Here is a 14,314-nt window from a genome sequence, read left to right as displayed (position 1 = left end):
CTGATTTCTCGTCTGAATGAGCTCAGATAGCTCTGATGAAAACCAAGGGTTAGATCTATTTTTAATGGAGGATACATTTTCTAGTGCCAGCTCAGGGTCAGGAATACAGGAGACAGTGGATCAATCAGAGTAGAACATGTCAAGTAATAACCCTTGAGGAGAAAACTTTAAAAAATGTATCTTCTTAAAGAAATGAAGATTGGTATTTTGCTGTTTCGTATCTCTAATACACACTATGGGACAAACATCACTGAGACCATATGCAAATACTTCACTTGGTCACTTAACCATGTTTCCAAGAGAACCAGAATGTCAGGACATGAGTCCTGGACCCAAATGTCAATTGTGTACATGTTTTAAATCATACGTCGCACATTTAGGTGAATTAGTCCAAACCTCCTACGAGATTTAAAGTCAGAGGGGGTATTCAGCTCATTCCCATTAGCGCTAACAGGCATAGGGTCAGCTGCAACTATTTGGTGAGTGAGCTGAGACAACCACATGAGAGCAGAGCAGACTGATTATTTGACAGACCTCCCTCAAGTTGCTGGATGCAGGGACTGGGGCGGGAACTGGGAGAGCAGTGTTGGCAGAGCTCAGTCCACCCGGATGAAGCTTCCGCCAAAGGAGTGGAACTGCTGCAGGGGACTGCCAATGCTCCATTCTGGTGTACACAAGAGGCCTTGGTGTGGCTCCCGTTGCAGGGTTGGGACTGCAATTGGGGGCATAAGTGCCAAATCAAATCAAATTGTAGTTGTCACATGCACTGCATACAACAGCTGTAGACCTTATCATGAAATGCTTACTTACGAGCCCTTAGCCAATAATACAGAGTTTTATGAAAGTACAGTGCATTCGGAAAGTATTAGGACCCCCTGACTTTTTCCACATTTGGTTACGTTACAGCCTTATTCTAAATTTGATTAAATAATTTTTTCCCTCATCAATCTACTCAGAACACCCCATAATGACAAAGCAAATACAGGGTTTAGAATTATTAACTAATGTATAATAAAATAAAACATCTGAAATATCACTTTTACATATTGAAGCACCTTTGGCAGTGATTACAGCCTCAATTTTTCTTGGGTATGACGCTAAAAGCTTTGCGCACCTGTATTTGGGGAGTTTCTCCCATTCTTCTCTGCAGATCCTCTCAAACTCTGTCAGGTTGGATGGGGAGCGTCGCTGCACAGCTAATATCAGGTCTCTCCAGAGATGTTCGATTGGGTTAAGGTCCGGCCTCGAGCGAAGCCACTCAAGGACATTCAGAGACTTGTCCCGAAGCCACTCCTGTGTTATATTGGCTATGTGCTTAAGGTCATTGTCCTGTTGGAAGGTGAACCTTCGCCCCAGTCTGAGGACGCGCTCTGGAGCAGGATTTCATCAAGGATCTCTCTGTACTTTGCGACGTTCATCTTTCCCTCAATCCCGACTAGTCTCCCAGTCCCTGCCGCCGAAAACATCCCCACAGCATGATGCTGTCACCACCATGCTTCAACGTAGGGATGGTGCCAGGTTTTCTCCAGAGGTGACGCATTCAGGCCAAAGAGTTCAATCTTGGTTTCATCAGACCAGAGAATCTTGTTTCCCATGGTCTGAGTGTTGCATCTGCTCCTGCCGCACCCTTTACTTCTCATCCTGTGTGTGTGTGTGTGTGTGTGTGTGTGTGTGTGTGTGTGTGTGTGTGTGTGTGTGTGTGTGTGTGTGTGTGTGTGTGTGTGTGTGTGTGTGTGTGTGTGTGTGTGTGTGTGTGTGTGTGTGTGTGTGTGTGTGTGTGTGTGGCGTCAATATACAGTTGTGTGTTTTGTGTGTGTTGGAATGTCAGTGTAGTATGTGTGGTTTGGTCCAGTGAGTGTACATCGAGCCTGTGCAAGAGAGCCAGTGCAAAAAAAAAAAAATTAAAGAAGGGGGTCAATGCAAATAGTCCAGGTAGCCATTTGAGTAGGATCCACCCCTTTTTTCAGTTTTCACCTAAAGTGACATTCCCAAATCTAACTTCCTGTAGCTCAGGCCTTGAAGCAAGGATATGCATATTCTTGGTACCATTTAAATGGAAACAATTTAAGTTTGTGAAAAAAACAACTGTTCATTTGTATTTTTTTCGTACCATCATCTTTGATATGCAAGAGAAAGGCCATAATGTATTATTCCAGCCCAAGTGCAATTTAGATTTTGCCCACTAGATGACAGCAGTGTATGTGCAAAGTTTTAGACTGATCCAATCATTGGATTTATGTTCAAAAGACTGCCCAAATGTGCCTAATTTGTTTATTAATAGCTTTTCATGTTCAAAATGGTGCACTCTCCTCAAACAATAGCATGGTATTCTTTCACTGTAATAGCTACTGTAAATTGGACAGTGCAGTTAGATTAACAAGAGTATAAGCTTTCTGCCAATATCAAATATGTCTATGTCCTGGGAAATTTTCGTGTTACTTACAACCTCATGCTAATCACATTAGCCTACATTAGCTCAATTGTTCCGTAGACGGGACACCGATCCCGAAGAAGTTTTAGAAGCACTGTGTGTGTAAACTTTTTAAAAAGTTTTTTTGTTAAGATGCAAACCCATAATTTTATGTTGACTGAGTTATTGCCTGAGTTGACGGACTAAGTTTGGGCCAACCATTATATTAAAGTTAAAAAAGGCTGTGAAACCAGTTACTTTATAATAATTCATTGAAACAACTTCTTTTTTTTTTACAGTACTGACATAATGCCATTCTGACTTTAACCCATTTCAAATGTCAACCCTGTGGCTGGTAGTGAGGGACATCGTCAGCTAGCCCCCAACCCCTAACCATCTTCTCCGGCATGGCAATTTCCCCCCAAAATATGAATATTACTAACAGATTAATCTAATTTTGGCCAAGGGATCCATGGAATAATAACCCTGGTCAACATGGGCCTTGGAGCCTCACAGGGATATTGGTATCCAAAGTACTCCTCATGTTAATCGCATAACCTCCATTAGCTCAACCGTCCCGTGGAAGGAAGTTTTAATGGTTCAGCAGTCTTATGGCCCATGCTAGGTCTTTAGTGATGTGGACACCAAGGAATTTGAAGAAGCTGTTAAGCTGTTGAGGAGTTTTTTTCACAGACTTGGCGCTCCAGTACCGTTTGCCATGCGGTAACAGAAAGAACTGTCTTGGACTTGGGTGGCTGGAGTCTTTGGCAATTTTTAGGGCCTTCCTCTGTCCTGGATGGGAGGAAGCTTGGCCCCAGTGATGTACTGGGCCATACGCACTACCCTCTGTAACACATTGAGGATGGATGCCGAGCAGCTGCCATACCAAACTGTGATGCAGCTTTAGAACTTTTTGAGGCCCTGAGGTTCCATGCCAAATCTTTTCAGCCTCCTGAAAAGGCGTTGTTGTGCCCTCTTCATGACTGCCTTGGTGTGTATGGACCATGATCGGTCCTTAGTGATGAGGACACCATTTTGAAGTGCTTCCCTATAGCCCCATCGTTGTGAAAGGGGGCCTGCTCTGCCCTCTTTTTTTCTGTAGTCCACGATCAGCTCCTTTGTCTTGCTCACGTTGAGGGAGAGGTTGTTGTCCTGGCACCACACTGCCAGGTCTCTGACCACCTCCTTACATGCTGTCCCATTGTCCTCGGTGATCGGGCCTACCACCGTCTTGTCATTGGCAAGCTTAATGATGGTGTTGGAATCGTGCTTGGCTACATAGTTGTGGGTGAACAGGGAGCACAGGAGGGGACTAAGCGCGCACCCATGAGGGGCTCCTGTGTTGAGGGTCAGCGTGTCGAATGTGTTGTTGCCTATCCCCACCAATTTGGCCTGTCCTGGGGATGGGAGTAAGGAAGTTAACCAAAACTAGCCTGGGAGGGCGGTTGTGGGGGAATGAGGAGGAGGCTGGTGTGGAGGGCAGTGTGGCTGCCGACGCTCCAAACTCTCATCATATGAGGGCTGATGATGTGAATGATACATGGTGTGGACTGCATCATGTGGTGCCCTACCCTCGACAGTGTTTTAATAGACCCTAGGATAGTGGTCGGTGCTGTGTAGAGCTGGGCTGAGTTGAGGTGGGCTTGGTCTGGTAGAACTGTGCTGTGATAGGTCTGGTCTGGTTGAGCTGTGCTGTGATGGACCGGGTCTGGTTGAGCTGTGCTGTAATGGACCGGGGTCTAGTTGAGCTGTGCTGTGATGGGCCGGGTCTGGTAGAGCTGTGCTAAGGCTAAAAATACCAACCCCCCCTCTAACCCCCCCAGCCAGCCTCTGCCCCACTTTGTGTACACACACTAGAAACACACACACACACACCCAACCCCCCACCCCATAGTTTTTCACATAAGCCATTTATGGCATTAGGGTCCCCAAATAGTCATTATCCAGGGCCAGTAATCCAGTTATCGTTGAGCAACTTGTTCGCCTCCCCACCCCTCACTCATGATAATGGTATACACCCAGTGGGGGACATAGGAGACCCCACAGGTGGAATAATCCATAGAGCTATGTTTAGGGGTGGGAGAGCAACACTGTCAACATGCAAAGCCATGTTGCCAACAATAGAATGTTAGGAGATGGAATGGGAATTTTCCCTCATTGTTTATTGTCACTCTTGAAAATAATGCTATACTCCTACAGGGGGATTGGACTGCCTGTAAAAGAAAGAGAGGAACAGAGAGGAGATGGAAAGAGGAGATATTTGGTTAGTTTTGTGTAATCATATGTTTGTACACATCATGAGGTTCCTATAGTAACTGTGTTTGTGGTACTATGACCTGTGTGATCACGAATTAATGAATTGGTTGTTCTCGGAAATGTACAGTGTGTGTATGTGTGTGTGGGCTGCATTTGTTTATGAAAGAGCATAGGCATGGGAACCCCAATCTTCATTCAACCGCCATTATAGCTACCGTGTGTGTGTGTGTGTGTGTGTGTGTGTGTGTGTGTGTGTGTGTGTCCGTGCATCTATCCTGGTACTAACCATTACGTATGTCTATAAACATTTCTGTTTGTTTGTTTTTCTGTCTTTCAGTTTCCTGAATATTGTCATCATCACACAAAAATGTATTCCTTGGTGTGACTGAGGGAGGGGAGAGGGGGATGAGGGAGAGAGGGGAGAATGATTATTGTTGGGATGGGAGAATGATTATGGGTGGGATGGGTTGTTTGTGTGTGTGTAGCCTATGTTTGCTAGTCTCACACAAGCTTACTCAAGCTTACTCACAAAGGTACATTTTGGATCGAAATGAAGTAATAAGCGCGTGTGTGCTTTCGTCTGTGCCTCCCTGCCTGCGTGTATGTGTGTGTTGTTATTGATGATTTCTCTGCATGGTTTCTCAGCAGTGTGTGTGTGTGTGTGTGTCAGACCGTGCCGCAGGCTGCGGTCACACACACACACTCAGGACCCCCCAGAGGTGAATCCGACATTGATGTTGACTCAAAATGGCTACTTAATGTTTCCCAGGAAATGTATTTTTGCTAGGACTGAGATGCCTGTGTGGCAATTGAAAACTGATTGGAGAGGGGAGAGCAAAACACACACGCACACGCATGCTCCTGACCCCCCAGTGAAGGGGTCATAACTGGCTGACGGAGAGCTCTGACCCCTACAAGGGCTTAGCACACACACACCTCGGAAACCCTCTCCAATCAGGGGTGACAGTAAGCCTAGCAGGTTACAGCGTTGGGCCAGTAACCGAAAGGTTGCTAATTCGAATCTCTGAGCCGACAATATGAAAAAGCTGAGCACTATCAAATAATAAAGGAATCATGATCTCAATCTCATGGTTTCTGTCCACATTGCTTGAAAACAGGAAGCATCAAATGCAAGAGACATCTTTTGATGATTCAGTCTGAACTTTGAACTTTGGATACCCTGACCTACTATATATGTCTCATAATGTAATGGACTATGTTGTTTTGTGTTGTACTGCAAACCAGACCTGGGTTCAAATACTATTTGAAATCTTTAAATACTTGGAGTACCAGATTGGCAGATTTTGCCGTTTTGGGACTATTCTATCAGTCCAATTAAGCCAAGGTCAATCAAGCACATACATATAAAGTATTGCAAAATTATTTCAAACAGTATTTGAACCCAGGTCTGGTGTAAACTGTACTTTATGAAATGGCTTTATATCCAGGTTAATAACTATAGGACTGAGAGATAGCAAGTGCTCCAGAGGTGCCTTTGTCCAGGGATGATTTCCGCATAAACTAAAAGCCTGTCTGACTCTGTGTGCTCAATAGCAGACTCACCGACAGTGTGTGTGTGTGTGTCTGCTGGCAGTGCGGTATATTGTTAAAGCTGATGGATAACGCATAGCTTTTCGCCTATTTATTTTCCTCCCTCACTCTCTACCATCTGTCATGTGTCCTACTCCCACTTTCTCTCTGGATAGATTCTTTATCTCGCTCTCCACCCCTCTTCTACGTTAAACATACCACATATGGTTTTGATTTGTGTAAACCATTGAGTTTCTTACTTGTAAGTCCATATGTTCTTTTGTATACTCCTTTACTGTGTGACTCAACCCTGGGCACTGCACACACTCCCAACACACACACTCCCTGGCCATCCCCAGCACTTCCACAAAATATACTGCAGTCGTGTACATGCCTCCATGGGGAGCTGGGTCGAGTCAGTGGGATTTTTCTGTTCAGACATAGGAGGGAGAAGGTGTGGAGCAGTAGGTGACATGTGCGGTCTCTCCTCCCCACTCTTCCTCTCCTCCCCCTTACCCTCATGCCCCCCACCTGTGTTGAAATACAGAAACATCTCATTTATATAACTGTTCACACCCCTGAGTCAATGCATGTTAAAATCACCGTTGGCAGCGATTACAGCTATGAGTCTTTCCGGGTAATTCTCTTAGAGCTATTTTATTTTATTTATTGATTTTTCTCTTTAGGGGGAGATCAGCTTTAATATTGCAGACAGATTGTGGCTTCCATAAATGTAATTGTCTGCATAGTGAGGACATCAAAACTATGAAATAACACACCTGGAATCATGTAGTAACCAAAAATGATTTAAACAAATCAAAATATATTTTATATTTGAGATTCTTCAAAGTAGCCACCCTTTGCCTTGATGACAGCTTTGCACACTCTTGGCATTCTCTCAACCAGCTTCATGAGGTAATCACCTGGATTGCCTTTTTAAAAGTTAATTTGTGGAATTGTTTTCCTTCGCAGCTCAAATAAGCAAAGAAAACGACAGTCCATCATTACTTTAAGACATGAAGGTCATGAAGCACTATGATGAAACTGGCTCTCATGAGGACTGCTACAGGAATGGAAGACCCAGTTACCTCTGCTGCAGAGGATGTTCATTAGAGTTAATTGCACCTCAGATTACAGTCCAAATAAACGCTTCACATGTCACACCCTGATCTGTTTCACCTGTCTATGTTCTTGTCTCCATCCCCCCAGGTGTTGCCCATCTTACCATTATCCCCTGTGTATTTATATCTGTGTTCTCTGTTTGTCTGTTTCCAGTTCGTCTTGTCTTGTCAGGTCTTACCAGTGTTCTTTCCGACCTTCCTGTTTCTCTAGTTGTAGTTTTTCCTAGTTCTGACCATTTGCCTTCCCTGATCCCGAGCCTACCTGCCGTCCTGTACCTGCCTGACTCTGACCTGATCACGAACCTCTGCCTGGCCTCGACCTGCCCTTTGCCTGCCCTGTGTTTCCAATAAATAATCTGAGAACTGTACTAAACTCCTCCCGTGTCTGCATCTGGGTCATATCCTGAGTCGTGATATCACAGATTTCAAGTAACAGACACATCTCAACATCAACTGTTCAGAGGAGATTGCATGAACATCAGCCGATGTCACAAAGTGCTATACAGAAACCCAGTCTAAAACCCCAAACAGCAAGCATTGCAGATGTAGAAGCACGGTGGCTAGGAAAAACTCCCTAGAAAGGCAGGAACCTAGGAATAAACCTAGAGAGGAACCAGGCTCTAAGGGGTGGCCAGTCCTCTTCTGGCTGTGCCAGGTGGAGATTATAACAGTACATGGCCAAGATGTTCAAATGTTCATAGATGACCAGCAGGGTCAAATAATAATAATCACAGTGGTTGTAGAGGGTGCAGCAGGTCAGCACCTCAGGAGTAAATGTCAGTTGGCTTTTCATAGCCGATCATTCAGAGTTAGAGACAGCAGGTGCAGTAGAGAGAGAGAGTGTCGAAAACAGCAGGTCCGGGACAAGGTAGCTAACTTCCTCCTCAAATATGCTTTAAGAGTATTTCACCAAACAGTCAGAGTACTTTCCTGCCTCTTGCTAGTTTGCTAAAAAAATAGATATTTCATCACTAATCATTTTGATGAATATACTATATTTTAACAAAGACATGTACAAGTACAATTTGCGGCTCCTAGGAGTCTGTGAAAACTTGGAAAGGCATATGAACACAGAAGCATGGTCTGAAATTATAATATTACCTATAGTAGCACTGAGAGATATATCCAATAGCAACTGTGAGATTAGGAAGTAATCAATCCTAAAGTAAACATTGTGGGTGGGGGGGGAGAAAGAATAGTCCCTCCCATCGGGTACATTAACCTCTAGGTATCTTTTAAGCCTATATCCCTAGCTAGAAGTCTTATTGCAGCTGCCAAGCTGCCAAACCCGCCAACAATATTTGGATGTCACCCAGTTCTAAGAGAGTTTGAGATAAGACATGAAAAAAATTGTGCCTGTGCATATTCAGTATATTGCAAAGAACACCTGAAGTTCCCATCCAGAGCCTGCAAACTATTATATAACGACCATCTGAATCAATTAGCACTTTAGTTAAGTTCACAGCCTTCCTTATGTATGAGAATAGATACTCCCCTGCATATGCCTGTACCTGGGCCAGAGAAAGCCTTTCCCACCCAAGAGCATTTTCGTTTTTCTGATTCCTTTTTATTCAAAAGTGTCTCCTGGACAAAAGCTATATCCACCTTAGAAGACTTGAGAAATGCTAACGTTTTCTTTTTCTTGATTATATGGTTAATCCATTTAAGGTTCCACATTTTAATTCAGCTATATTGGTCATTGAGTTATAAAGAAGTCATAGCAAGCGTATGTGTCACGCCCTGACCTTACTTATCTTTGTTTTCTTTATTATTTTGGTTAGGTCAGGGTCTGACAAGGGTGGTTTGTTTAGTTTTTTATTGTCTAGGGGTTTTGTATGTCTAGGGGATTTTCTAGTCTAGGTGTTTATATGTCATTGGTTGCCTAGATTGGTTCTCAATCAGAGGCAGCTGTTTATCGTTGTCTCTGTTTGGGGACCATATTTAGGTAGCCATATTCCTTGGTTATTTTGTGGGTTGTTATTCTATGTTTAGTTGCCTGTTCTGCACTAGCCATGTAGTTTCACGGTTCGTTTTGTTGTTTTGTATAGTTTTGTTCAGTGTTCTCTCTTTCATTAAAGAGTTATGTACACTTACCACGCTGCGCCTTGGTCTCCTCTATATGACGAACGTTACAGAACAACCCACCATAAAAGGACCAAGCATGGTGAAAAGGAGAAGCAGCTTGTGCCAGCGCCCTGCATTTGCAGGGCGAGAATAAACATCCAGCCAGGACGGGTTGTGTCAGCTCTACACTCCAGACCTCGAGTGCGCCTCCACAGTCCAGTACGCCCTGTTCCTCCTCCCCGCACTCGCCCTGAGGTGCGTGTCCCCAGCCCAGTACCACCAGTGCCGGAACCACCCACCAGGCCTACAGTGCGCCTCAGCAGTCCAGAGCGTCCGGCGACAGTACCCAGTCCAGAGCGTCCGGCGTCAGTACCCAGTCCAGAGCGTCCCTCGACAGTACCCAGTCCAGAGCGTCCGGCGACAGTACCCAGTCCAGAGCTTCCGGCGACAGTACCCAGTCCAGAGCTTCCGGCGACAGTACCCAGTCCAGAGCGTCCGGCGACAGTACCCAGTCCAGAGCTTCCGGCGACAATATCCAGTCCAGAGCGTCCGGCGACAGTACCCAGTCCAGAGCTTCCGGCGACAGTACCCAGTCCAGAGCTTCCGGCGACAGTACCCAGTCCAGAGCTTCCGGCGACAGTACCCAGTCCAGAGCTTCCGGCGACAGTACCCAGTCCAGAGCTTCCGGCGACAGTACCCAGTCCAGAGCTTCCGGCGACAGTACCCAGTCCAGAGCTTCCGGCGACAGTACCCAGTCCAAAGCTTCCGGCGACAGTACCCAGTCCAGAGCGTCCGGCGACAGTACCCAGTCCAGAGCGTCCGGCGACAGTACCCAGGTCAGAGCGTCCGGCGACATTACCCAGTCCAGAGCGTCCGGTGACAGTACCCAATCCGGAACCTCCAACGATGGGCCACAGTCCAGAGCCTCGAAATGACGGTCCACAGTCCGGAGCCTCGAAACGATGGTCCACAGTCCGGAGCCTCGAAACGACGGTCCACAGTCCGGAGCCTCGAAACGACGGTCCACAGTCCGGAGCCTCGAAACGACGGTCCACAGTCCGGAGCCTCGAAACGACGGTCCACAGTCCGGAGCCTCCAGCGACGGGCCACAGTCCGGAGCCTCCAGCGACGGGCCACAGTCCGGAGCCTCCAGCAACGGTCCCCAGCCCGCGGTCTCCAGGCCAGGGTCTCCAGCGACGGTCCCCAGTCCGGGGACCACGCTGCGCCTTGGTTTCCTCTATACGACAAACGTGACAGTGTGTACAGTTCTTCCACATTTAGTTATGTTACAGGCTTATTATTTTCCTCATAAAACTACACACAATACCCCATAATGATAAAGCAAAAACAGGTTTTTAGAATTTTTTGCAAATGTATATAAAAAAACTGAAATATATACATTTACATAAGTATTCAGACCCTTTACTCAGTACTTTGTTAAAGCACCTTTGGCAGTGATTACAGCCTTGAGTCTTCTTGGGTATGACACTACAAGCTTGGCACACCTGTATTAGACAAATTTCTCCAATTCTTCTCTGCAGATTTTCTCAAGCTCTGTCAGGGTGGATGGGGAGCGTCGCTGCACAGCTATTTTCAGGTTCGATCGGGTTCAAGTCCGGGCTTTGGCTGGGCCACTCAAGGTCATTCAGAGACTTGTCCCAAAGCCACTCCTGCGTTGTCTTGGCGGTGTACTTAGGGTCGTTGTCCTGTTGGAAGGTGAACATTCACCCCAGTCTGAGGTCCTGAGTGCTCTGGAGCAGGTTTTCATTAAGGTCATGGGGTCTTGTATACTTTCCGAATGCACTGTATTTGGACTGTGGCCCGTCGCTATTCTACTGTATTTTTGTCAATGCCACTACGACATTGCTCGTCCTAATATTTATACATTTCTTAATTCCATTATTTTACTTTTAGATGTATGTATTGTTGTGAATTGTTAGATACTACTGCGCTGTTGGAGCTACGAACACAAGCATTTTGCTACACCCGCAATAACATCTGCTAAATATGTGTATGTGACCAATAAAATTTGATTTGATGGGCCGCGGCCGGCCTCCCTCTTTCTGCTCTCTTCTGGGTGGGCCTGTGGGGGACTGTATCTCAAGTAGCCTCTCAAACTGGCATTCCAGCTTATTCGGGATTTCCTCTGTAGGGACTGTATCATGTCTTTGTTTTCTGTCATCTCAGGAACGCCCAAGATTTTAATATTACAGTGACACCCTGTGTTGTTGCTTGTCCCTGATCCATTGTCTGTGTTTCTCTGTGTCTCTCAGGGGCGAGTGGAAGTGGAGGCCGGGAACGAAAACATGAAGTTTGAGACAGGACCATTCTCCTTCTACGGTGTCATGGCCCTCAGTGCTCCCACGTTAGGCAAGTCCTCTCTCTCTTCCATTATATGCTCTGTCTGTTTCTCTCTCTCCTCTCTCTCTCTCGATCTCTCTCTCTCCTCTCAATTCAATTAAATTCAAGGGGCTTTATTGTCATGGGAAACATATGTTTACATTGCCAAAGCAAGTGAACTAGATAATAAACAATCAAAAATAAACAGTAAACATTACACTCACAAAGGTTACAAAGGAATCGAGACATTTCAAATGGCATATTATGGCTATATATAGTGTTGTAACGATGTGCAAATAATTACAACCAGCTTTGTGTATGGCTTGTTTTTGAAAGGGAGATATTTTGAAAAAGGATCCATTTTTGATTAACTGAAAGTGAGAGGTTGTAATCTGGATAAAGGGAAAAAATCCATTTTTGAACAAGTGATGAGTTTGGGGGGGATAAAATAATTAAATATTAAAGAATTTAACCTCTCACTAAAAGCATCTGGTTCTCCAGTTCAGGTTTAAGTATAACCTTCGTATGACTGATGCTTTTAGTGAGAGGTTAAATTCTTTAATATTGAATTATTTTATCCCCGTAAACTCATATTCATTAATAAATAAGCACATTCACACAATTATTGCTGAATGAGCTTCCTTGATGTTTTCCTAAACTTCCCAATACCTTTCTGATGCATTTCATTCATTTCAAACCATACTTACAAATCAGTCTCACAGTATTTTTGACACATTTTTGTCACAGTGTCAATTACAAAAGTAAACATTGGCCGGATCGTGAAAATAATTTAATCTCAAAATGGGGTCACAGGCCAAAAGTTTGTGAACCCCTAGTTTAAGACTTGTTATTATTATGGCACTGTCATGGAGGGCTCACATACAGTTTTCCAATTTATTGGTTAGGAGTGCTTTTGCTCCTTCAGCAAATTATATTTTACTTTGTCCCGCACGAGCCGTTGTTTACGGACAGATGGCACATTGCCGACGTTTCCGTAGCCTGGCGCCCTTGATAAACCAAATCTAAACAATTCGGTTTCAGCAAAATAACGTTTCCAGTCAACAGAGGCATCCCATTAAGCATTTATGGTCAGGCAAAGTCTTAAGGACATCTTTTTTTGGTCCTATCCGGACCGACAGTCTTTTTTGGTGCAGTCTGGACAGGCCGTGATTTCAACATCCATGGAACCAATCATAGACGTCTATATTTTATATTTTGTTTTATATGCAATGTAAGTGCCTTGATGTGTTTGGACCCCAGATAGAGAAGCTACTGCCTTGGCAAATGCAAATCTATCTTTCACAAGTTTGGAAAGAACAGTACAGTACAGTAAAGACAATTATTGTAAAGTACAGTAGAGCACAGAGTAAAGCAAATAAAAGTATAGTGTACTGTTTTGCACTCTACTGTACTCTACGGAATTAAACTCTACTGTACCATACTCTACTCCATTGAATTAAACTACTGCACTGTACCATACTCTACTGTACTCCAGGGGTTCCCAAACTTTTTCACTCAGGCCCCCCTTCCAGCATTGGGAAACATCCCTGTGCGCACACACCACGTCTATATCTATAGGCACAAGCACTGTTCATGACACAAACGGTTCACACGCCTCTTGTTGGCAGAGACAACATTTTGTAAGTTTAAGACTAATTTCCTGCAATTCTATAAACATTGCCATGGGATGCAGAGAAAATTGTGTAGTTTTAATGCTAATTTCCATGTTGGGTCTGATTTCAAAATGGGGTCATTTGTTTTTCAAATCAGTTTCGTAATTCTGACTGTCCAAACAGCAAGTTAGAGTGTCTTGAAATATCAGATTCCATGTGCTTTTTTGCTGTTCAGACAGCTAAGGTGTTTTATAAATCCATGTGGCTCTGCTTCACTGAGGCACTGGCATCGTATGTTATTCAATGGTAGCCTAACATTGCGAAGTGCGACATCTGGTGGTATCAGTGTGAAATTAACAGATGTCTTGTGTGTGTGTGTGTGTGTGTGTGTGTGTGTGTGTGTGTGTTCACTTCTGACTGTCTCTCACAGGCCATTTTAACATAAAGTGGATATATGTGTGTTTGTATGTGTGTTTGCTTTGAGAAGTAATGTCTCTTGCATTAACTGTATTAATGTCTCTAGAATGCACCTTTGCCTGGTTTGACAGTGGCATTCACATTATTCACATTTAGCCTACCAGTTCATTACAGTTTTACCTGTGTCAGAGTGTGTATGCATTTGTTGTGTGCCATCGCCATATCCTTGTGTGCATGCGTCTGCACATGTGAGTGTGTTTTGTTTTGCTGACTAACGCTACATTTTATGTGTGTGTGTTTCAGGGTTCCGCTGTCCGTCACACATCAGTGGTTTGAACAGGACCACATCTCTGAGCGCTGAAGATAGTACAGCGTCTCTGTCTGTCAGCGGCAGCAATAGCCAGCTCATTACACAGTTCACTATCCCCACACCAACATACACTCCCGACTTTTACGTACGAGCTCTCACAGACCTGCAGTTTGTCAAGGTAAGGAGGACCATCCCTCCATTGGAGAAATCTAACACAACCAAGTAGCTAAGGTGCAGAAAGTTAAGAGACTGA

At 44.7% G+C, this 14,314-nt stretch overlaps 1 protein-coding gene across 1 annotated transcript in view; it reads left to right on the top strand.

Moving 5' to 3' along the window:
* Positions 1-14,314, top strand: part of LOC110526038 (metal transporter CNNM4) — a 40,041-nt gene that overhangs the window by 22,786 nt on the left and 2,941 nt on the right. Inside the window, exons 5-6 of the mRNA XM_090238026.1 lie at positions 11,655-11,805; positions 14,046-14,239. Of these exons, the coding sequence (XP_090094152.1) occupies positions 11,655-11,805; positions 14,046-14,239 (345 nt within the window). The remainder of the gene's footprint in view (positions 1-11,654; positions 11,806-14,045; positions 14,240-14,314) is intronic.

The sequence above is a fragment of the Oncorhynchus mykiss genome, chromosome 6 (assembly GCF_057628025.1).
Source record: "Oncorhynchus mykiss isolate SJ-2025 chromosome 6, ASM5762802v1, whole genome shotgun sequence".
Classification (NCBI taxonomy): domain Eukaryota; kingdom Metazoa; phylum Chordata; class Actinopteri; order Salmoniformes; family Salmonidae; genus Oncorhynchus; species Oncorhynchus mykiss.
Note: the sequence above shows the minus strand (reverse complement) of the source record. Positions and strands in the feature narration are given on the sequence as shown.